Source organism: Nerophis lumbriciformis, linkage group LG31 (genome assembly GCF_033978685.3).
Source record: "Nerophis lumbriciformis linkage group LG31, RoL_Nlum_v2.1, whole genome shotgun sequence".
NCBI lineage: Eukaryota > Metazoa > Chordata > Actinopteri > Syngnathiformes > Syngnathidae > Nerophis > Nerophis lumbriciformis.
In genome coordinates this window covers 1422430-1449217 of record NC_084578.2, presented here as the reverse complement: position 1 = coordinate 1449217, position 26788 = coordinate 1422430, and the positions used below count along the sequence as shown (strand labels likewise).

General features: G+C 32.2%; 1 protein-coding gene across 3 annotated transcripts in view; it reads right to left on the bottom strand.

Moving 5' to 3' along the window:
• The window catches only part of LOC133574085 (mitogen-activated protein kinase kinase kinase kinase 4-like), a 141000-nt gene that overhangs the window by 5575 nt on the left and 108637 nt on the right, over positions 1 to 26788 (bottom strand). For all 3 annotated transcript variants that reach the window (XM_061926125.1, XM_061926126.1, XM_061926127.1), the window contains 8 exons: positions 25224 to 25338; positions 24983 to 25150; positions 23844 to 23987; positions 16168 to 16302; positions 15735 to 15835; positions 4714 to 4863; positions 4483 to 4642; positions 1180 to 1319 (listed from right to left, as the gene is read on the bottom strand). In XM_061926125.1, coding sequence (XP_061782109.1) covers positions 1180 to 1319; positions 4483 to 4642; positions 4714 to 4863; positions 15735 to 15835; positions 16168 to 16302; positions 23844 to 23987; positions 24983 to 25150; positions 25224 to 25338 — 1113 coding nt within the window. The remainder of the gene's footprint in view (positions 1 to 1179; positions 1320 to 4482; positions 4643 to 4713; positions 4864 to 15734; positions 15836 to 16167; positions 16303 to 23843; positions 23988 to 24982; positions 25151 to 25223; positions 25339 to 26788) is intronic.

Below are 26788 nucleotides of genomic sequence, written 5' to 3'. Positions count from 1 at the left end.
ATAACACATGAATAACATATCTAACACATATATAACATATATAACACGTGTATAACATATATAACGCGTGTATAACATATATAACACGTATATATCATATATAACACGTATATAACATGTATATAACACGTGTATAACATATATAACATGTATATAACATGTATAACATATTTAACACGTATATAACACGTGTAAAACATATATAATACGTATATAACATGTTTATAACACGTATATAACATGTTTATAACACATATATAACACATGTATAACGTATATAACACGTATATAACATGTATATAACACGTATATAACATATTTAACACATATATAACACGTGTATAACATATATAACATGTATATAACATGTATAACATATTTAACACATATATAATATGTGTAAAACATATATAACACGTATATAACACGTTTATAACATGTATATAACACGTTTATAACACATATAACACGTATATAACATATTTAACACGTATATAACATGTATATAACATATATAACACGTGTAAAACATATATAACACGTTTATAACACGTATATAACATGTTTATAACACATATATAACACGTGTATAACGTATATAACACGTACATAACATGTATATAACACGTATATAACATATTTAACACGTATATAACATGTATATAACACGTGTATAACACATATATAACACGTGTATAACATATATAACATATATATAACATATTTAACACGTATATAACATGTATATAACACGTGTATAACATATATAACATGTATATAACATGTATAACATTATTAACACATATATAACACGTGTAAAACAAAAATAACACGTTTATAACACGTATATAACATGTTTATAACACATATATAACACGTGTATAACGTATATAACACGTACATAACACGTATATAACATATTTAACACGTATATAACATGTATATAACACATGTATAACATATATAACATGTATAACATGCGTATAACATATATAACACGTGTAAAACATATATAACACATATATAACACGTTTATAACACATATATAACACGTGTATAACGTATATAACACGTACATAACATGTATATAACACGTATATAACATATTTAACACGTATATAACATGCCCAACATGATTGTCACGTGTCCCAGATTTGCGAGGCGAGTGGAGCGTCTCACCTTGTCGTTCCTCTCGCACAAGAACTTGAGTCTCTGGGCTCGCTTGTGCATGAAGACTCCGTCCAGGTGACCCGTCTCCACCGAGCGGATCTCGATGGCCTTCTCTCCCCAGCCCATGATCTGGTTGGAGCGGATGTAAGCTGCACACACAACACATGCACTCAGAGATCCTCTATACAAGCTGAACGCTTTCTCATAGAAAAGAAACAAACTTTTCTCTAGTCAAAGATCGTCTATAGAACAGGACCACTGACTTGTGTATTCTGCAGCAGGTCTCTAAAAAAACACCAAGACAGGAATATTCTGTTGTTTTTAATAAAAACAAGAATCAAAGATCCTTTAAATGTCAGGCTGCTTTCAAGAATTTGCCTCAAAAATGCTTGTCAAAGATCCTCTAAATCACAGAAGTGGTTTGCTGTTTCTAAGGTTCTACTGACAAATACATTGATCAAAGATCCTTGACATACCATAAATGCTCTGCTGTTTTTAATGTAAAAATAGTCAAAGATCCTCTATACAGCATGAATGTTCTGCTGTTTTTGATTCAAACACTAGTCAAAGATCCCCTCTGAGACATGAATATTCTGTTGTTTTTAATTAAAACAATAATCAAAGATCCTTTACAATACAGGAGTGCGGGTGCTGTTTTTCAGGACTTTCTACAAAGCTTCGTCAGAGATCCTCTATATTGAGTGTTTTTGCATCAGGTTTTCAAATACAGCAAGTCAAAGATCCTCTATAAGACAGGAGTGCTGTGCTGTTTGTAAGGTCTTGCCTCAAAAATGCTCGTCAAAGATCCTCTAAATAACATGCTTTGCTGTTTCAAAGATTGTCTATGTGGGTACTTTGATTTGTGTTTCTGCAGAAGCTTCTTAAAAACGGCAACGATTGTTTAAAAGACAGGAATATTCTGTTTTATTAAAAACGCTAGTCAAAGATCATCTATTAGTCAGGAGTACTGTGCTGTTTTTAAGAACTTGCCTCAAAAATGCTTGTCAAAGATCCTTTATATGACAGAAGTGGTTTGCTATTCTTAAGGTTCCACTGACAAAAATCATTGATCAAAGATCCTCTATATAACAAATGCTCTGCTGTTATTAATTTAAACACTAGTCAAAGATCCTCTATATGGGTACTCGTGTTTCTGCAGAAGGTTCTTAAAAATGGCAAAGATAATCTATTTGACAGGAAGACTCTTTTGTTTTTAATAAAAACACTAGTCAAAGATCTTCTATACGACAGGAGTACTTTGCTGTTTTTAAGATCTTGCCTCAAAATGCTTGTCAAAGATCCTCTATACGACAGAAGTGGTTTGCTGCTCCTAAGGTTCTCCAGACAAAACCATTGATCAAAGATCCTCTATTAACATGAATACTTTGAACCGTGTTTCTGCAGAAGGTTCTTAAAAATGGCAAGATGGTCTATTTGACAGGAAGATTCTTCTGTTTGGAATAAAAACACAAGTCAAAGATCATCTCTACAACAGGACTACTGTGCTGTTTTTAAGAACTTGCCGCAAAAATGCTTGTCAAAGATCCTCTATATGACAGAAGTGGTTTGGTGTTCCTAAGGTTCTACTGTCAATTCATTGATCAAAGATCCTCTATTTTAACATGAATACTTTGAACCGTGTTTCTGTAGAAGGGTCTTAAAATTGTCAAAGATTGTCTATATGACAGGAATAGTCTGTTGTTTTTTAATTAAAAAAACGCTAGTCAAAGATCCTCTATACGACAGGAGCACTGCTGTTTTAAAGGATTAAGTACAAAAACCCAAGTCAAAGATCTTCTGAATAATTGACATTAAATAAGATTAAAAATAATGATATAAACAATGAAAATAAAATGTGTAAAATATACATGAAATAATACTGAAAAAAATATATGTAAAATATGTAAATAAAAGATATATAAATTATAAATATATATAATAAAATTACATTTATTTGTACATATAACATTTAAATACAAAATATATATGTACAAATGTAAATGAAAAATATAAATATATTTATAATAAATACAAATAAAATAGTAATATATATATATATAAATAATAAAAAATACAAATAAAATAATATAACATTGAAATAAAATATATAATATGTAAAACATTTAAATTAAATATATATATAATAAATATAAGTAAAATAGTTATATATATATATATAATAAAAAATATAAATTAAATAATATTAAAATAAAAAATATATATGGTATGTAAAAAATGTAAATGAAATATATATATATATATCAAATATAAATAAAATAGTAATATATATATAATACAAAATAAAATAATTTAATACATTAAAATAAAAAATATATATGTAAAAAATGTAAATAAAAAATATAAATATATATATAAATATAAGTAAAATAGTAATATACTGTATATTTAATAAAAGAATATATAAAATAAGTAAAAAAAACATTAAAATAAAAAATATATATGTAAAAAAAATGTAATTGAAATTTATATATATTTATATATCAAATATAAATAAAATAGTAATATATATATAATACAAAATAAAATAATTTAATATAACATTAAAATAAAAAATATATATGTAAAAAATGTAAATAAAAAAATATAAATATATATATATAAATATAAGTAAAATAGTAATATACTGTATATTTAATAAAAAAAATAGAAATTAAGTAAAAAAACATTAAAATAAAAAATATATATGTAAAAAATGTAAATAAAAAATATAAATATATATATAAATATAAGTAAAATAGTAATGTACTGTATATTTAATAAAAAATATATAAAATAAGTAAAAAAAACATTAAAATAAAAAATATATATGTAAAAAAATGTAAATGAAATTTATATATATTTATATATCAAATATAAATAAAATAGTAATATATATATAATACAAAATAAAATAATTTAATATAACATTAAAATAAAAAATATATATGTAAAAAATGTTAAATAAAAAAATATAAATATATATATAAATATAAGTAAAATAGTAATATACTGTATATTTAATAAAAAAAATATAAATTAAGTAAAAAAACATTAAAATAAAAAATATATATGTAAAAAAAATTCATGAAAAAATAATACTTATATATATATATATATATATATATATATATATATATATATATTTAATATAAGTAAAATAGTAATATATTGTGTATATATATATATATATATATATATATATATATATATATATATATATATATATATATATATATATAACAAAACATTATAAATGAAATAATATAACATGAAAAATAAATAATAATAATTGATGAATAATAATGTACTGACCCACAGAGGTGGGCATCTCCCCCCACTGCAGCACCACGTCCTTAGTGATGCGCCCGTAAGTGTTGACGTAGACGCCCTCGTCCTCGTAGCACACCAGCAGCTCGATGCCGTCCGTGTTGGGCAGGATGATGATGGCGTGGGACTGGATGTGGTTTTGGATCTGCGCACAGGATTTGGGGTCAGCCGGGCCTCGCGCGCGCTCGCAAAACTCAGGTGTGTGTGGGTCCTCACGTGTGTGGGCAGGTAGATGTCGTAGACCGCCCCCGAGTCCACGTCCACGGCGTGGAAGCCCAGGCAGGAGCCGTAGATGACCTTTAACCTCTGACCCTCCTCCACCGTCAAGTCCACCAGCAGAGGTTTGTGCACCAAGTCCCCGAAAGACTGAAGACCACCAAGTACATGTTTAGTCCCCGAAAGACTGAAGACCACCAAGTACATGTATACTAGTCCCTGAAAGACTGAAGACCACCAAGTACATGTATACTAGTCCCCGAAAGACTGAAGACCACCAAGTACATGTATACTAGTCCCTGAAAGACTGAAGACCACCAAGTACATGTATACTAGTCCCTGAAAGACTGAAGACCACCAAGTACATGTATACTAGTCCCTGCAAGACTGAAGACCACCAAGTACATGTATACTAGTCCCTGAAAGACTGAAGACCACCAAGTACATGTATACTAGTCCCTGAAGGACTGAAGACCACCAAGTACATGTATACTAGTCCCTGAAAGACTGAAGACCACCAAGTACATGTATACTAGTCCCTGAAAGACTGAAGACCACCAAGTACATGTATACTAGTCCCTGAAAGACTGAAGACCACCAAGTACATGTATACTAGTCCCTGAAAGACTGAAGACCACCAAGTACATGTATACTAGTCCCTGAAAGACTGAAGACCACCAAGTACATGTATACTAGTCCCTGAAAGACTGAAGACCACCAAGTACATGTATACTAGTCCCTGAAAGACTGAAGACCACCAAGTACATGTATACTAGTCCCTGAAAGACTGAAGACCACCAAGTACATGTATACTAGTCCCTGAAAGACTGAAGACCACCAAGTACATGTTTAGTCCCCGAAAGACTGAAGACCACCAAGTACATGTACACTAGTTCCCGAAAGACTGAAGACCACCAAGTACATGTATACTAGTCCCTGAAAGACTGAAGACCACCAAGTACATGTATACTAGTCCCTGAAAGACTGAAGACCACCAAGTACATGTATACTAGTCCCTGAAAGACTGAAGACCACCAAGTACATGTATACTAGTCCCTGCAAGACTGAAGACCACCAAGTACATGTATACTAGTCCCTGAAAGACTGAAGACCACCAAGTACATGTATACTAGTCCCTGCAAGACTGAAGACCACCAAGTACATGTATACTAGTCCCTGAAAGACTGAAGACCACCAAGTACATGTTTAGTCCCCGAAAGACTGAAGACCACCAAGTACATGTTTAGTCCCCGAAAGACTGAAGACCACCAAGTACATGTTTAGTCCCCGAAAGACTGAAGACCACCAAGTACATGTACACTAGTTCCCGAAAGACTGAAGACCACCAAGTACATGTATACTAGTCCCTGAAAGACTGAAGACCACCAAGTACATGTATACTAGTCCCTGAAAGACTGAAGACCACCAAGTACATGTATACTAGTCCCTGAAAGACTGAAGACCACCAAGTACATGTATACTAGTCCCTGAAAGACTGAAGACCACCAAGTACATGTATACTAGTCCCTGAAAGACTGAAGACCACCAAGTACATGTATACTAGTCCCTGAAAGACTGAAGACCACCAAGTACATGTATACTAGTCCCTGAAAGACTGAAGACCACCAAGTACATGTATACTAGTCCCTGAAAGACTGACGACCACTAAGTACATGTATACTAGTCCCTGAAAGACTGAAGACCACCAAGTACATGTATACTAGTCCCTGAAAGACTGAAGACCACCAAGTACATGTATACTAGTCCCTGAAAGACTGAAGACCACCAAGTACATGTATACTAGTCCCTGAAAGACTGAAGACCACCAAGTACATGTATACTAGTCCCTGAAAGACTGAAGACCACCAAGTACATGTATACTAGTCCCTGAAAGACTGAAGACCACCAAGTACATGTTTAGTCCCCGAAAGACTGAAGACCACCAAGTACATGTATACTAGTCCCTGAAAGACTGAAGACCACCAAGTACATGTATACTAGTCCCTGAAAGACTGAAGACCACCAAGTACATGTATACTAGTCCCTGAAAGACTGAAGACCACCAAGTACATGTATACTAGTCCCTGAAAGACTGAAGACCACCAAGTACATGTATACTAGTCCCTGAAAGACTGAAGACCACCAAGTACATGTATACTAGTCCCTGAAAGACTGAAGACCACCAAGTACATGTATACTAGTCCCTGCAAGACTGAAGACCACCAAGTACATGTATACTAGTCCCTGAAAGACTGAAGACCACCAAGTACATGTATACTAGTCCCTGAAAGACTGAAGACCACCAAGTACATGTATACTAGTCCCTGAAAGACTGAAGACCACCAAGTACATGTATACTAGTCCCTGAAAGACTGAAGACCACCAAGTACATGTATACTAGTCCCTGAAAGACTGAAGACCACCAAGTACATGTTTAGTCCCCGAAAGACTGAAGACCACCAAGTACATGTACACTAGTTCCCGAAAGACTGAAGACCACCAAGTACATGTATACTAGTCCCTGAAAGACTGAAGACCACCAAGTACATGTATACTAGTCCCTGAAAGACTGAAGACCACCAAGTACATGTATACTAGTCCCTGAAAGACTGAAGACCACCAAGTACATGTATACTAGTCCCTGCAAGACTGAAGACCACCAAGTACATGTATACTAGTCCCTGAAAGACTGAAGACCACCAAGTACATGTATACTAGTCCCTGCAAGACTGAAGACCACCAAGTACATGTATACTAGTCCCTGAAAGACTGAAGACCACCAAGTACATGTTTAGTCCCCGAAAGACTGAAGACCACCAAGTACATGTTTAGTCCCCGAAAGACTGAAGACCACCAAGTACATGTTTAGTCCCCGAAAGACTGAAGACCACCAAGTACATGTACACTAGTTCCCGAAAGACTGAAGACCACCAAGTACATGTATACTAGTCCCTGAAAGACTGAAGACCACCAAGTACATGTATACTAGTCCCTGAAAGACTGAAGACCACCAAGTACATGTATACTAGTCCCTGAAAGACTGAAGACCACCAAGTACATGTATACTAGTCCCTGAAAGACTGAAGACCACCAAGTACATGTATACTAGTCCCTGAAAGACTGAAGACCACCAAGTACATGTATACTAGTCCCTGAAAGACTGAAGACCACCAAGTACATGTATACTAGTCCCTGAAAGACTGAAGACCACCAAGTACATGTATACTAGTCCCTGAAAGACTGACGACCACTAAGTACATGTATACTAGTCCCTGAAAGACTGAAGACCACCAAGTACATGTATACTAGTCCCTGAAAGACTGAAGACCACCAAGTACATGTATACTAGTCCCTGAAAGACTGAAGACCACCAAGTACATGTATACTAGTCCCTGAAAGACTGAAGACCACCAAGTACATGTATACTAGTCCCTGAAAGACTGAAGACCACCAAGTACATGTATACTAGTCCCTGAAAGACTGAAGACCACCAAGTACATGTATACTAGTCCCTGAAAGACTGAAGACCACCAAGTACATGTATACTAGTCCCTGAAAGACTGAAGACCACCAAGTACATGTATACTAGTCCCTGAAAGACTGAAGACCACCAAGTACATGTTTAGTCCCCGAAAGACTGAAGACCACCAAGTACATGTACACTAGTTCCCGAAAGACTGAAGACCACCAAGTACATGTATACTAGTCCCTGAAAGACTGAAGACCACCAAGTACATGTATACTAGTCCCTGAAAGACTGAAGACCACCAAGTACATGTATACTAGTCCCTGAAAGACTGAAGACCACCAAGTACATGTATACTAGTCCCTGCAAGACTGAAGACCACCAAGTACATGTATACTAGTCCCTGAAAGACTGAAGACCACCAAGTACATGTATACTAGTCCCTGCAAGACTGAAGACCACCAAGTACATGTATACTAGTCCCTGAAAGACTGAAGACCACCAAGTACATGTTTAGTCCCCGAAAGACTGAAGACCACCAAGTACATGTTTAGTCCCCGAAAGACTGAAGACCACCAAGTACATGTTTAGTCCCCGAAAGACTGAAGACCACCAAGTACATGTACACTAGTTCCCGAAAGACTGAAGACCACCAAGTACATGTATACTAGTCCCTGAAAGACTGAAGACCACCAAGTACATGTATACTAGTCCCTGAAAGACTGAAGACCACCAAGTACATGTATACTAGTCCCTGAAAGACTGAAGACCACCAAGTACATGTATACTAGTCCCTGCAAGACTGAAGACCACCAAGTACATGTATACTAGTCCCTGAAAGACTGAAGACCACCAAGTACATGTATACTAGTCCCTGAAAGACTGAAGACCACCAAGTACATGTATACTAGTCCCTGAAAGACTGAAGACCACCAAGTACATGTATACTAGTCCCTGAAAGACTGAAGACCACCAAGTACATGTATAAAATAAAAGGAAGTCTAAGTCTAAGTCTACTACTAATAGTATCACCTTCTGACATGATAAGGGTGTCACCATCCCATATTGATATCAGTCCGATATCATCAAAAACCAAGTATGGATGATATGTGCGTGCATGTAAAATGTGCGATATCATGTTCACTTGTGTGAGATATCATGTGCAATACAAGCAGTCATGCAGCGTGTTTACTTGTGTGTGATATCATGTGCGATACAAGCAGACCTGCAGCGTGTTTACTTGTGTGATATCATGTGCGATACAAGCAGTCATGCAGCGTGTTTACTTGTGTGTGATATCATGTGCGATACAAGCAGTCGTGCAGCGTGTTTACTTGCGTGTGATATCATGTGCGATACAAGCAGTCGTGCAGCGTGTTTACTTGTGTGTGATATCATGTGCGATACAAGCAGACCTGCAACGCGTTTACTTGTGTGTGATATCATGTGCGATACAAGCAGACCGGCAGCGTGTTTACTTGTGTGTGATATCATGTGCGATACAAGCAGACCGGCAGCGTGTTTACTTGTGTGTGATATCATGTGCAATACAAGCAGTCCTGCAGCGTGTTTACTTGTGTGTGATATCATGTGCAATAGAAGCAGTCATGCAGCGTGTTTACTTGCGTGCGATACAAGCAGTCCTGCGGCGTGTTTACTTGTGTGCGATACAAGCAGTCCTGCGGCGTGTTTACTTGTGTGCGATATCATGTGCGATACAAGCAGTCATGAAGCGTGTTTACTTGTGTGCGATATCACGTGCGATACAAGCAGTCATGAAGCGTGTTTACTTGTGTGCGATATCATGTGGGATACAAGCAGTCATGAAGCGTGTTTACTTGTGTGCGATATCATGTGCGATACAAGCAGTCATGAAGCGTGTTTACTTGTGTGTGATATAATGTGCAATAGAAGCAGTCATGCAGCGTGTTTACTTGCGTGCGATACAAGCAGTCCTGCGGCGTGTTTACTTGCGTGCGATACAAGCAGTCCTGCGGCGTGTTTACTTGTGTGCGATATCATGTACGATACAAGCAGTCATGAAGCGTGTTTACTTGTGTGCGATACAAGCAGTCATGAAGCGTGTTTACTTGTGTGTGATATCATGTGCGATACAAGCAGTCATGAAGCGTGTTTACTTGTGTACGATATCATGTGCGATGCAAGCAGTCATGAAGCGTGTTTACTTCTGTGTGCGATATCATGTGCGATACAAGCAGTCATGAAGCGTGTTTACTTGTGTGCGATATCACGTGCGATACAAGCAGTCATGAAGCGTGTTTACTTGTGTGCGATATCATGTGCGATACAAGCAGTCATGAAGCGTGTTTACTTGCGTGCGATACAAGCAGTCCTGCGGCGTGTTTACTTGCGTGCGATACAAGCAGTCCTGCGGCGTGTTTACTTGTGTGCGATATCATGTGCGATACAAGCAGTCATGAAGCGTGTTTACTTGTGTGCGATATCACGTGCGATACAAGCAGTCATGAAGCGTGTTTACTTGTGTGCGATATCACGTGCGATACAAGCAGTCATGAAGCGTGTTTACTTGTGTGCGATATCACGTGCGATACAAGCAGTCATGAAGCGTGTTTACTTGCGTGGGATACAAGCAGTCCTGCGGCGTGTTTACTTGCGTGCGATACAAGCAGTCCTGCGGCGTGTTTACTTGTGTGCGATATCATGTGCGATACAAGCAGTCATGAAGCGTGTTTACTTGTGTGTGATATCATGTGCGATACAAACAGTCATGAAGCGTGTTTACTTGTGTGCGATATCATGTGCGATACAAGCAGGCATGCAGAGTGTTTACTTGCGTGTGATATCATGTGCGACACAAGCAGTCCTGCGACGTGTTTACTTGTGTGTGATATCATGTGCGATACAAGCAGAGTGTTTACTTGTACAAAGATGACAGTTAAAAGTCTTCCTATAAACACACAATGTCCTCTATTTGACTAAAGTCAGTAACAAAAGGTAAACATGCTAGGCTATAGGCTACTAGGAGCTAGCAGCTACACAACAGCTAAGCACACAAGTTAGACATAAGTAATAATCATTGAGCAATAGAAGGTGACGTACATTACACAGACTAAGTCTCCAAGGCATACTAGAAAGTATCCAGTAACAAACGTGTCCGCATCATTCTACTCACTGCGTCATGGGCCTAACTTCATTAAATATTGTGATCGCTATGTGTTATTAAAAAAAAACAATGACCACTCCACTTCAACTTAAAGACAGCATTAGTCCCTTCCAGACAGTTCATAATAAACATGCTATTATTTTTAATAACTAACATTCTTCTCTGTTTCACTCATTTCACTTCATCAAACCTTTCACACTACTAAATAATACAAGTGTAATTAGTACAAGTGTAATTAGTACAAGTGTAATTAGTACAAGTGTAATTAGTACAAGTGTAATTAGTACAAGTGTAATAATACAAGTGTAATTAGTACAAGTGTAATAATACAAGTGTAATTAGTACAAGTGTAATTAGTACAAGTGTAATTAGTACAAGTGTAATAATACAAGTGTAATTAGTACAAGTGTAATTAGTACAAGTGTGATTAGTACAAGTGTAATAATACAAGTGTAATTAGTACAAGTGTAATTAGTACAAGTGTAATAATACAAGTGTAATTAGTACAAGTGTAATTAGTACAAGTGTAATTAGTACAAGTGTGATAATACAAGTGTAATTAGTACAAGTGTAATTAGTACAAGTGTAATAATACAAGTGTAATTAGTACAAGTGTGATAATACAAGTGTAATTAGTACAAGTGTAATTAGTACAAGTGTAATAATACAAGTGTAATTAGTACAAGTGTAATTAGTACAAGTGTAATAATACAAGTGTAATTAGTACAAGTGTAATTAGTACAAGTGTAATTAGTACAAGTGTAATAATACAAGTGTAATTAGTACAAGTGTAATTAGTACAAGTGTAATAATACAAGTGTAATTAGTACAAGTGTAATTAGTACAAGTGTAATAATACAAGTGTAATTAGTACAAGTGTAATTAGTACAAGTGTAATAATACAAGTGTAATTAGTACAAGTGTAATTAGTACAAGTGTAATAATACAAGTGTAATTAGTACAAGTGTAATAATACAAGTGTAATTAGTACAAGTGTAATTAGTACAAGTGTGATAATACAAGTGTAATTAGTACAAGTGTAATAATACAAGTGTAATTAGTACAAGTGTAATAATACGAGTGTAATTAGTACAAGTGTAATTAGTACAAGTATAATTAGTACAAGTGTAATTAGTACAAGTGTAATTAGTACAAGTGTAATAATACAAGTGTAATTAGTACAAGTGTAATTAGTACAAGTGTAATTAGTACAAGTGTAATAATACAAGTGTAATTAGTACAAGTATAATTAGTACAAGTGTAATAATACAAGTGTAATTAGTACAAGTGTAATTAGTACAAGTGTAATAATACAAGTGTAATTAGTACAAGTGTAATTAGTACAAGTGTAATTAGTACAAGTGTAATAATACAAGTGTAATTATACAAGTGTAATTAGTACAAGTGTAATAATACAAGTGTAATTAGTACAAGTGTAATTAATACAAGTGTAATTAGTACAAGTGTAATAATACAAGTGTAATTAGTACAAGTGTAATTAGTACAAGTGTAATAATACAAGTGTAATTAGTACAAGTGTAATTAGTACAAGTGTAATAATACAAGTGTAATTAGTACAAGTGTAATTAGTACAAGTGTAATTAGTACAAGTGTAATAATACAAGTGTAATTAGTACAAGTGTAATTAGTACAAGTGTAATAATACAAGTGTAATTAGTACAAGTGTAATTAGTACAAGTGTAATAATACAAGTGTAATTAGTACAAGTGTAATTAGTACAAGTGTAATTAGTACAAGTGTAATTAGTACAAGTGTAATAATACAAGTGTAATTAGTACAAGTGTAATTAGTACAAGTGTAATAATACAAGTGTAATTAGTACAAGTGTAATTAGTACAAGTGTAATAATACAAGTGTAATTAGTACAAGTGTAATTAGTACAAGTGTAATTAGTACAAGTGTAATAATACAAGTGTAATTAGTACAAGTGTAATTAGTACAAGTGTAATAATACAAGTGTAATTAGTACAAGTGTGATAATACAAGTGTAATTAGTACAAGTGTAATTAGTACAAGTGTAATAATACAAGTGTAATTAGTACAAGTGTAATAATACAAGTGTAATTAGTACAAGTGTAATTAGTACAAGTGTAATTAGTACAAGTGTAATAATACAAGTGTAATTAGTACAAGTGTAATTAGTACAAGTGTAATAATACAAGTGTAATTAGTACAAGTGTAATTAGTACAAGTGTGATTAGTACAAGTGTAATAATACAAGTGTAATTAGTACAAGTGTAATTAGTACAAGTGTAATAATACAAGTGTAATTAGTACAAGTGTAATTAGTACAAGTGTAATTAGTACAAGTGTGATAATACAAGTGTAATTAGTACAAGTGTAATTAGTACAAGTGTAATAATACAAGTGTAATTAGTACAAGTGTAATTAGTACAAGTGTAATTAGTACAAGTGTAATAATACAAGTGTAATTAGTACAAGTGTAATTAGTACAAGTGTAATAATACAAGTGTAATTAGTACAAGTGTAATTAGTACAAGTGTAATTAGTACAAGTGTAATAATACAAGTGTAATTAGTACAAGTGTAATTAGTACAAGTGTAATAATACAAGTGTAATTAGTACAAGTGTAATTAGTACAAGTGTAATAATACAAGTGTAATTAGTACAAGTGTAATTAGTACAAGTGTAATTAGTACAAGTGTAATAATACAAGTGTAATTAGTACAAGTGTAATTAGTACAAGTGTAATAATACAAGTGTAATTAGTACAAGTGTAATAATACAAGTGTAATTAGTACAAGTGTAATTAGTACAAGTGTGATAATACAAGTGTAATTAGTACAAGTGTAATAATACAAGTGTAATTAGTACAAGTGTAATAATACGAGTGTAATTAGTACAAGTGTAATTAGTACAAGTATAATTAGTACAAGTGTAATTAGTACAAGTGTAATTAGTACAAGTGTAATAATACAAGTGTAATTAGTACAAGTGTAATTAGTACAAGTGTAATTAGTACAAGTGTAATAATACAAGTGTAATTAGTACAAGTATAATTAGTACAAGTGTAATAATACAAGTGTAATTAGTACAAGTGTAATTAGTACAAGTGTAATAATACAAGTGTAATTAGTACAAGTGTAATTAGTACAAGTGTAATTAGTACAAGTGTAATAATACAAGTGTAATTATACAAGTGTAATTAGTACAAGTGTAATAATACAAGTGTAATTAGTACAAGTGTAATTAATACAAGTGTAATTAGTACAAGTGTAATAATACAAGTGTAATTAGTACAAGTGTAATTAGTACAAGTGTAATAATACAAGTGTAATTAGTACAAGTGTAATTAGTACAAGTGTAATAATACAAGTGTAATTAGTACAAGTGTAATTAGTACAAGTGTAATTAGTACAAGTGTAATAATACAAGTGTAATTAGTACAAGTGTAATTAGTACAAGTGTAATTAGTACAAGTGTAATAATACAAGTGTAATTAGTACAAGTGTAATTAGTACAAGTGTAATAATACAAGTGTAATTAGTACAAGTGTAATTAGTACAAGTGTAATTAGTACAAGTGTAATAATACAAGTGTAATTAGTACAAGTGTAATTAGTACAAGTGTAATAATACAAGTGTAATTAGTACAAGTGTAATAATACAAGTGTAATTAGTACAAGTGTAATTAGTACAAGTGTGATAATACAAGTGTAATTAGTACAAGTGTAATAATACAAGTGTAATTAGTACAAGTGTAATAATACGAGTGTAATTAGTACAAGTGTAATTAGTACAAGTATAATTAGTACAAGTGTAATTAGTACAAGTGTAATTAGTACAAGTGTAATTAGTACAAGTGTAATTAGTACAAGTATAATTAGTACAAGTGTAATAATACAAGTGTAATTAGTACAAGTGTAATAATACAAGTGTAATTAGTACAAGTGTAATTAGTACAAGTGTAATTAGTACAAGTGTAATAATACAAGTGTAATTATACAAGTGTAATTAGTACAAGTGTAATAATACAAGTGTAATTAGTACAAGTGTAATTAATACAAGTGTAATTAGTACAAGTGTAATAATACAAGTGTAATTAGTACAAGTGTAATTAGTACAAGTGTAATAATACAAGTGTAATTAGTACAAGTGTAATTAGTACAAGTGTAATTAGTACAAGTGTAATTAGTACAAGTGTAATTAGTACAAGTGTAATTAGTACAAGTGTAATAATACAAGTGTAATTAGTACAAGTGTAATTAGTACAAGTGTAATAATACAAGTGTAATTAGTACAAGTGTAATTAGTACAAGTGTAACTAGTACAAGTGTAATTAGTACAAGTGTAATTAGTACAAGTGTAATTAGTACAAGTGTAATAATACAAGTGTAATTAGTACAAGTGTAATTAGTACAAGTGTTACCTTGAAGGCCATGAACTTGTGATAGGGTTTGGGAGCCCAGGCATAAACCTCCACCGAGTTCTTCAAGGCCAGCACCAGGAACTTGATCCTCTCGTACTTCACTGCACGTGTCACACATCAAACATCACATCGTTAATTACATCATTAGGTCTCATTGCAAATGCCAACAACAACCTTCTCATCTCCATCCATAACCTTTCTACATCTGCCACGTGATTTCTGATCATTTGTGAAGGCAGCAGAGAGTAACAAATATGCTCCACTATACAAAACTTCTACATCTACGAACCCTCTTCAAGAAACCAACTCAGTTTGTAAATGGAGGTTCCACTGTACAGCGGCGCCATTTGGACATACAGCTACAAAAGTACTAGTGTTACTAGTGATATGGTAGTACTGTTGGTAGAGTATTGCAGTACTTGTGAGTACTGACCAACGTTGTAGTGCACACATCCCTCCAGGTCTCCTACTGTGGTCCAGCCCTGCTTCTTCTCCACCTCGGGGTCGTTGTGCAGGATCTTGTTCCTCAGCCAGGACAGGTAGTACACACGCAGCTTGTTCTTCTTGCCTGACACACACACACACACACACACACACACACACACACACACACACACACACACACACACACACACACACACACACACACACACACACTTGTTATTTTTTGCAAATTTTAGCTCATTTGGACTTTGATGCCTGCAACATGTTTCAAAAAAGCTGGCACAAGTGGCAAAAAAGAGTGAGGAATGCTCATCAAAGACTTATTTGGAACATCCCACAGGTGGAACAGGCTAATTGGGAACAGGTGGGTGCCATGATTGGCTATAAAAGCAGCTTCATTCACAAACAAGGACGGGGCGAGAGGGTCACCACTTTGTCGACAAATGCCTGAGCAAATTGTTTAAGAACAACATTTCTCAAGCAAGGAATTGAGGGATTTCACCATCTACGCTCCGTAATATCATCAAAAGGTTCGGAGAATGTGGAGAAATCACCGCACGTAAGCCATGATATTACACACCTCGGATCCCACAGGCGGTACTGCGTCAAAAAAAGCCACATCGGTGTGTAAAGGATATCACCGCATAGGCTCAGAAACACTTCAGAAAACCCACTGTCAGTAACTACAGTTGGTCGCGACATCTGTAAGTGCAAGTTAAAACTCTCAGTGTTTCCCACACATTCATTTATTTGTGGCGGCCCGCCACGAAAGAATTACGTCCGCCACAAATGGATTTTTCGGCTTTTGACTCGCTCGACCGCTCATAAAAGCAATGGGACTGTCTGTGAATGTTGCTTGTAGTTACACCTCCGGTGCAGTAGGTGGCGGTAGCCTACTATGCATTGTAACTCCGCCAATAGCACTTAATTCACCTGGTGGGCCAGAAGAAGAAGAAGAAGAAGAGGGACGGACGGACGGGACCAAAATACTCGCCGACTACTTTTCATAATGATGGCGCTTCCTACGTTTCTACCTCAAACGTCCAAAAGCTGCTGAAAGCCTTGATCCAGGATGCCATGGGGAAAAAACTTAAATGGTGCCTTTTGGCGATAGTTAGCAGCTTGGTGGCTCATAGCCGGCTAGCTAACGCTTGCTAGCGTGGTAGCATTGCTTCATTTTTACAGGTGTTATAGGTAGATAGGTTATAGCTGCATCGCTCGCGGCTCGTCATATATTTAATGTTAATCCGCCTGACGCTGCTTCATTAACACCGCCGCTGTTTGACTCGGTCACCTGTTTTCATACCGACGAGCTAACGTGTCCAGGTTATAACCCTGTTGTCAATAAACACACGTGGACTGAAGCTAAATTGTCCACTGCAGCATGTGAATGCAATGAAAAGAATCAAATCTGAGCCAAGCAGCTGTTAAAATGTTGTCCAGGTTAATGTTTTGGCCATTAAAGGCCCTTCATTTCAAGATTTCAACTGTGATCGGGCTTTAAACAGGTGGCTGACCTGTTCAGATGGGTGTAACTGCTACTGGTCAAATAATGTGAAATAGCATTTAATTTGACATGTATGCAATGCCATTTAAATGTCATTATAGATAATAATAATAATAATAATAATAAATACTGTGTAGTGTTGTAAATAGTCAACGGGAAGGATTCTAGTAAGATATAAGCCATGAGCACTACACAGCCAGAAAAAAACCTAGGCAGGACAAGTAAAAATATTGGGGCAAGTAGATTTGAGAAGTCGGGCAAGTAGAAAAAAAACCTTAACGTTGAACCCTGCATGTGTTGAGCTGCTGGTTAGACGGCACTGTACATAGAGCGCTTCTGCTCGTTAGTAATAAATTCTAATGTTGGATGTTCACTCCTTCACACAGATGAGTATAGAAAAATATTTTCAACGGCCGAAAAGGGCTGGACTTGGAGAGGAGGTAGGCCTACAGTCCGGACCACAGGTGCGACCTGTTCAGCAGGAGGAGGAGGAGGAGGTTGACTGACTGTGGCAGGACACCTCTGCCTCTGTTTCACTTCATGTTGCTGGTAAATAATATGGTTGTAGTAGTAGGCTAAAGTTAAATTATTTAGTATTCACTCATTAAAGGGGCAGAGCTTTAAGAGACATTTTAGCTTTTATATTTTATAAGATATATTTTTTGTAAGAACCACAATTAATAAATATATTTCAGTGAATCACTAATTGTTCAAATCTGTATATAAATATGTACATAAAATGTTGTAATTATATTCCAACTCTGCGTTCTTCTTGGTCATCGCCGCTGCAGGTACATACAGCTTTTGGAGCAACATATGTTGTTATCATGGACGCCCCTGCTTATTTCAGCAAGCCACATGTTACAACAGCGTGGCTTCATAGTAAAAGAGTGCGGGTACTAGACTGGCCTGCCTGTAGTCCAGACATTGAAAATGTGTGAAGGCTAAAATATGAGAACTGTTGAACAACTTAAGCTGTACATCAAGCACGAATGGGAAAGAATTCCACTTCAAAAATGTGTCTCCTCAGTTCCCAAACCTTTACTGAGTGTTGTTAAAAGGAAAGGCCATGTAACACACTGGTAAAAATGCCTTTTTTGCTGCCATTAAATTCTAAGTTCATGATTATTTGCAAAAAAAGAAGAAAGTTTGTCAGTGTGAAGATGAAATATCTTGTCTTTGCAGTCTATTCAATTGAATATAAGTTGAAAAGGATTTGTTGTATTCTCTTTTTATTGACCATTTACACAACTTCACTGCTTTTGTAGTTTGTACACACTACATTATACAAACTATAAAGTACACACTACATTGTGCACACTATAAAGTACACTTTACATGACACACACTCTAAAGTACACACTCCATAATGAAACAGTGTGTGTACTTTTCCATCAAACATCTTTCTGCACGTCTTCCTTTCATGATGAAAGAATTGTGCGTTCAACACACGTCACACACTAACAACCACACACTTTACTCAACATCCTCTCTACGTGTGTGTGTGTGTGTGTGTGTGTGTGTGTGTGTGTGTGTGTGTGTGTGTGTGTGTGTGTGTGTGTGTGTGTGTGTGTGTGTGTGTGTGTGTGTGTGTGTGTGTGTGTGTGTGTGTGTGTGTTTGAGAAAAAGGATGTAAATGTTGAAGCACGCAATGAGAAAGTGTGTTGGACATTTGTGTGGTGAAAACAGTTTCTGTGATGTAAATAAACAGTGATCATTTATTTCACATTTATAATAATTATAACATTTATTTAACATTTATAATAATTGTAACATTTATTTAACATTTATAATAATTGTAACATTTATTTAACATTTATAATAATTGTAACATTTATTTCACATTTATAATAATTGTAACATTTATGATAATTGTAAACATTTATTTAACATTTATAATAATTATAACATTTATTTAACATTTATAATAATTGTAACATTTATTTAACATTTATAATAATTATAACATTTATTTAACATTTATAATAATTATAACATTTATTTAACATTTATAATAATTGTAACATTTATTTCACATTTATAATAATTGTAACATTTATTTAACATTTATAATAATTGTAACATTTATTTCACATTTATAATAATTGTAACATTTATGATAATTGTAAACATTTATTTAACATTTATAATAATTATAACATTTATTTAACATTTATAATAATTGTAACATTTATTTAACATTTATAATAATTATAACATTTATTTAACATTTATAATAATTATAACATTTATTTAACATTTATAATAATTGTAACATTTATTTCACATTTATAATAATTGTAACATTTATTTAACATTAATAATAATTGTAACATTTATTTCACATTTATAATAATTGTAACATTTATTTCACATTTATAATAATTGTAACATTTATGATAATTGTAAACATTTATTTAACATTTATAATAATTATAACATTTATTTAACATTTATAATAATTGTAACATTTATTTAACATTTATAATAATTATAACATTTATTTAACATTTATAATAATTGTAACATTTATTTCACATTTATAATAATTGTAACATTTATGATAATTGTAAACATTTATTTAACATTTATAATAATTGTAACATTTATTTAACATTTATAATAATTGTAACATTTATTTAACATTTATAATAATTGTAACATTTATTTAACATTTATAATAATTGTAACATTTATAATAATTATAACATTTATTTAACATTTATAATGATTATAACATTTATTTAACATTTATAATAATTGTAACATTTATTTCACATTTATAATAATTGTAACATTTATTTCACATTAATAATAATTGTAACATTTATTTCACATTTATAATAATTGTAACATTTATTTCACATTTATAATAATTGTAACATTTATGATAATTATAAACATTTATTTAACATTTATAATAATTATAACATTTATTTAACATTTATAATAATTGTAACATTTATTTAACATTTATAATAATTATAACATTTATTTAACATTTATAATAATTGTAACATTTATTTCACATTTATAATAATTGTAACATTTATGATAATTGTAAACATTTATTTAACATTTATAATAATTGTAACATTTATTTAACATTTATAATAATTGTAACATTTATTTAACATTTATAATAATTGTAACATTTATAATTATTGTAAACATTTATTTAACATTTATAATAATTATAACATTTATTTAACATTTATAATAATTGTAACATTTATTTCACATTTATAATAATTGTAACATTTATTTCACATTTATAATAATTGTAACATTTATTTAACATTTATAATAATTGTAACATTTATGATAATTGTAAACATTTATTTAACATTTATAATAATTGTAACATTTATTTAACATTTATAATAATTGTAGCATTTATTTAACATTTATAATAATTGTAACATTTATTTAACATTTATAATAATTGTAACATTTATAATAATTGTAAACATTTATTTAACATTTATAATAATTATAACATTTATTTAACATTTATAATAATTGTAACATTTATTTCACATTTATAATAATTGTAACATTTATTTCACATTTATAATAATTGTAACATTTATTTAACATTTATAATAATTGTAACATTTATGATAATTGTAAACATTTATTTAACATTTATAATAATTGTAACATTTATTTAACATTTATAATAATTGTAACATTTATGATAATTGTAAACATTTATTTAACATTTATAATAATTATAACATTTATTTAACATTTATAATAATTATAACATTTATTTAACATTTATAATAATTGTAACATTTATTTCACATTTATAATAATTGTAACATTTATGATAATTGTAAACATTTAACATTTATAATAATTGTAACATTTATTTCACATTTATAATAATTGTAACATTTATTTCACATTTATAATAATTGTAACATTTATTTCACATTTATAATAATTGTAACATTTATGATAATTGTAAACATTTATTTAACATTTATAATAATTGTAACATTTATTTAACATTTATAATAATTGTAACATTTATTTAACATTTATAATAATTGTAACATTTATTTAACATTTATAATAATTGTAACATTTATAATAATTGTAAACATTTATTTAACATTTATAATAATTATAACATTTATTTAACATTTATAATAATTGTAACATTTATTTCACATTTATAATAATTGTAACATTTATTTCACATTTATAATAATTGTAACATTTATTTAACATTTATAATAATTGTAACATTTATGATAATTGTAAACATTTATTTCACATTTATAATAATTGTAACATTTATTTCACATTTATAATAATTGTAACATTTATTTAACATTTATAATAATTGTAACATTTATGATAATTGTAAACATTTATTTAACATTTATAATAATTGTAACATTTATTTAACATTTATAATAATTGTAACATTTATGATAATTGTAAACATTTATTTAACATTTATAATAATTATAACATTTATTTAACATTTATAATAATTATAACATTTATTTAACATTTATAATAATTGTAACATTTATTTCACATTTATAATAATTGTAACATTTATGATAATTGTAAACATTTAACATTTATAATAATTGTAACATTTATTTCACATTTATAATAATTGTAACATTTATGATAATTGTAAACATTTATTTAACATTTATAATAATTATAACATTTATTTAACATTTATAATAATTGTAACATTTATTTAACATTTATAATAATTATAACATTTATTTAACATTTATAATAATTGTAACATTTATTTAACATTTATAATAATTGTAACATTTATTTAACATTTATAATAATTATAACATTTATTTAACATTTATAATAATTGTAACATTTATGATAATTGTAAACATTTATTTAACATTTATAATAATTGTAACATTTATTTCACATTTATAATAATTGTAACATTTATTTAACATTTATAATAATTGTAACATTTATTTCACATTTATAATAATTGTAACATTTATTTAACATTTATAATAATTGTAACATTTATTTAACATTTATAATAATTGTAACATTTATGATAATTGTAAACATTTATTTAACATTTATAATAATTGTAACATTTATTTCACATTTATAATAATCATAACATTTATTTAACATTTATAATAATTGTAACATTTATTTAACATTTATAATAATTGTAACATTTATGATAATTGTAAACATTTATTTTACATTTATAATAATTGTAACATTTATTTAACATTTATAATAATTATAACATTTATTTCACATTTATAATAATTGTAACATTTATTTAACATTTGTAATAATTGTAACATTGAAGTTTCTATCATATATAAGGTGATGCATGCAGTGCACCACCACCACCAGCAGATGTCAGTGTGGTGATCAAAGATTGTTTCCTACTATGAAACTGAGAAGTGACTGATGACATCATTTTACTGACTCACTTCAACTCACTTTGACTTTGACTTGATACAGGTGACTGCTACCTGATATCGTGAGCAGGACATTGAGTCGTGTTTGTGCGCGATACGGGTGACTGCTACCTGATATCGTGACCAGGACGTTGAGGGGTGTGTGATACGGGTGACTACTACCTGATATCATGACCAGGATGTTGAGACGTGTGTGATACGGGTGACTGCTACTTGATATCATGACCAGGACATTGAGTAGCGTGCGTGTGATACGAGTGACTGCTACCTGATATCGTGACCAGGACGTTGAGTCGTGTGTGCGATACAGGTGACTGCTACCTGATATTGTGACCAGGACGGTGAGTCATGTGTGTGATATAGGTGACTGCTACTTGATATCGTGACCAAGATGTTGAGTTGTGTGTGTGTGTGTGCGATGCAGGTGACTGCGACCTGATATCGTGACCAGGACGTTGAGTCGTGTGTGTGATACAGGTGACTGCTACTTGATAACGTGACCAGGACGTGGACTCGTGTGTGATACGGGTGACTGCTACCTGATATCATGACCAGAACGTTGAGTCGTGTGTGTGCGATAGAGGTGACTGCTACCTGATATCGTGACCAGGACGTTGCGTCGCGTGTGTGATACAGGTGACTGCTACTTGATATCATGACCAGGACATTGAGTCGTGTGTGTGCGATAGAGGTGACTGCTACCTGATATCGTGACCAGGACGTTGAGTCCCTCCAGGACGTCCATCTGCTGGAAGCGTCGTCGGCTGATGAGCGGGTAAACTTTGCCTTGACCGCTGCGATCCAACAACATCAGACCGCTCTCTGTTCCCACCAGCAGGTTCACGCCTACACACACACACACACACACACACACACCACATGGTCACTTCATTAGGTACACCATCTAATGATAAAAATGATGTCGCTAACACATAACCTTCACTTTTTCACTTTTGTACGCACATTAAATCAACAAAAAAATCCTGACTTTGGAGCAATGTTCACGGACTCTATTATTTGGCTCTATATTAGATGCAATGGTGTTCCGTATTGGGACCAAGATTTCGCTTACTTTTCCTTGTCGGTGTCTCAAGAAGGGTAGAAATACAAGAACACACACACACACACACACACACACACACACACACACACACACACACACACACACACACACACACACACACACACACACACACACGTTTAAGTAGTTTTAAAAAATCAGTTTGTTTAAATAATTTTAAAAAATCAGTTTGTTTAAATGATTTTAAAATATCAGTTTGTTTAAAAATTTGAAAAAAATCAGTTTGGTATAAATAGTTTAAAAAAAAATTCAGTTTGTTTACATTTTTTTTTTAAATCCAGTTTGTTTGAATAGTTTAAAAAAATCAGTTTGTTTAAATCATTTAAAAAAATCAGTTTGTTTAAATGATCTTAAAATATCAGTTTGTTTAAAAATGTTAAAATATCAGTTTAGTTTAAATAGTTAAAAAAAAATCCAGTTTGTTTAAAAAAAATTTTTTAATCCAGTTTGTCTGAATAGTTTAAAAAAATCAGTTTGTTTAAATCATTTTAAAATATCAGTTTGTTAAAATAGTTTACAAAAAATCCAGTTTTAAATATTCTGTTTGTTCAAATAATTCAACTGAAAAAATAAGTCAAATGACTTTGGTCCACTGATTTTTTTTTTTATGTAAATAAATAAAATACAGAAAAAAAGAAAAAAAAATTAAAAATTAAATAAATAAAAAATGTTTGATCTAATTTTCTGTATTTTATTTATTTACATTAAAAAAAATGAGTGGACCAAAGTCAAAGATGTAAATAAGTCGGAGTAAGTTTACCCCAGAGTGCGGCACAAAGGATCTCAGAGTTGAACCTCTTCTTGTATTTGCGGATCTCGGGCGTGTCGCTCTGTGGTCGGGTGTTGACCGGGTTGACGTTGACCACGGACCCTTTGCGGGACGGGTCGGCCCTCAGCGCCTCTGCCAGCCGCGGGTCGTTGGCGTAGCCTAAAGAAAGAAAGAAAGAAAGGTTTTATTGCGGTGTGAAAAAGCCAAAGAAGAAGCGAGCGGTGGGACTTACCGACGTTGTTGAGGGCGCTGCCGGCGGAGGGCGAGACCTGCAGCAGGCGCGGGTCGATGAACGGCGTGAAGGAGGACGAGGACTTGTGCTTCTGCATGTTGTTACTGGACTGACTCTGCAGCAACACACAGCGTCACACTTGGCAGCACAACAACACTTGGCAGCACAACAACAAAGATGGTCCAGGCCAGTGCTTCTCAAACCACCGCGGTGAAGCACAGGAGCCAAGTAGGCCTAGGTGTTCATCAAAAGCAAGTATATTTACCAAGTGTGGCCACATTGCACTACGTTTGAACAGTCACACTGTGTTTGGATATCTAGTTAGGGGTCTTTAGCGCAGCACCAGGTGGAGCAGGTTTGAGAGTCACTGGTGTAGAGGATGCATGCAGGGAGGAAGTGCATGACCGAGGACAACAGGTATAAAATACTTGTGAGAATATTTAACACACATTATGAAATATATGTGAGGATACAAAATGATGTGATGAGGGTCGCTGAATAAATGTCAAACTGCTTTTTATTGAGGGCCACTTGCTAATGATGTCTGCCTCAGAGGGCCGCTTGGAACAGTCAGTTCATCCATCATATTCATGTATCGCACATCATGTATCATAACAGTCAATATATATGAATATTCACTGTTAAGATACATGAATATTCATGTATCATATTCATGTATCGTGTATCATGTCTCATATAACGTGTATCATATTCATGTATCATATATCATGTATCACATATCATGTATCATGTTCATGTATCATATTCATGTATCGTGTATCATGTCTCATATATCATGTATCATGTTCATGTATCATATTCATGTATCGTGTATCATGTCTCATATATCATGTTCATGTATCATATGTATGTATCGTGTATCATATATCATGCATCATATTCATGTATCATATTCATGTATCGTGTATCATGTCTCATATATTGTGTATCATATTCATGTATCATATATCATGTTCATGTATCATATGTATGTATCGTGTATCATATATCATGCATCATATTCATGTATCATATTCATGTATCGTGTATCATGTCTCATATATTGTGTATCATATTCATGTATCATATATCATGTTCATGTATCATATGTATGTATCGTGTATCATATATCATGTATCATATATCACATATCATGTATCATGTTCATGTATCATATTCATGTATCATATTCATGTATCGTGTATCATGTCTCATGCATCATATATCATGTATCATGTTCATGTATCATATAACATGTATTACATATCATGTATCATGTTCATGTATCATATTCATGTATCGTGTATCATGTCTCATATATCATGTATCATGTTCATGTATCATATGTATGTATCATGTATCATATATCATGTATCATATTCATGTATCGTGTATCATGTCTCATATATCGTGTATCATATTCATGTATCATATATCATGTTCATGTATCATATGTATGTATCGTGTATCATATATCATGCATCATATTCATGTATCATATATCATGTATTGTGTATCATATATCATGTATCATTCATGAATCATATATCATGTATCATATTCAT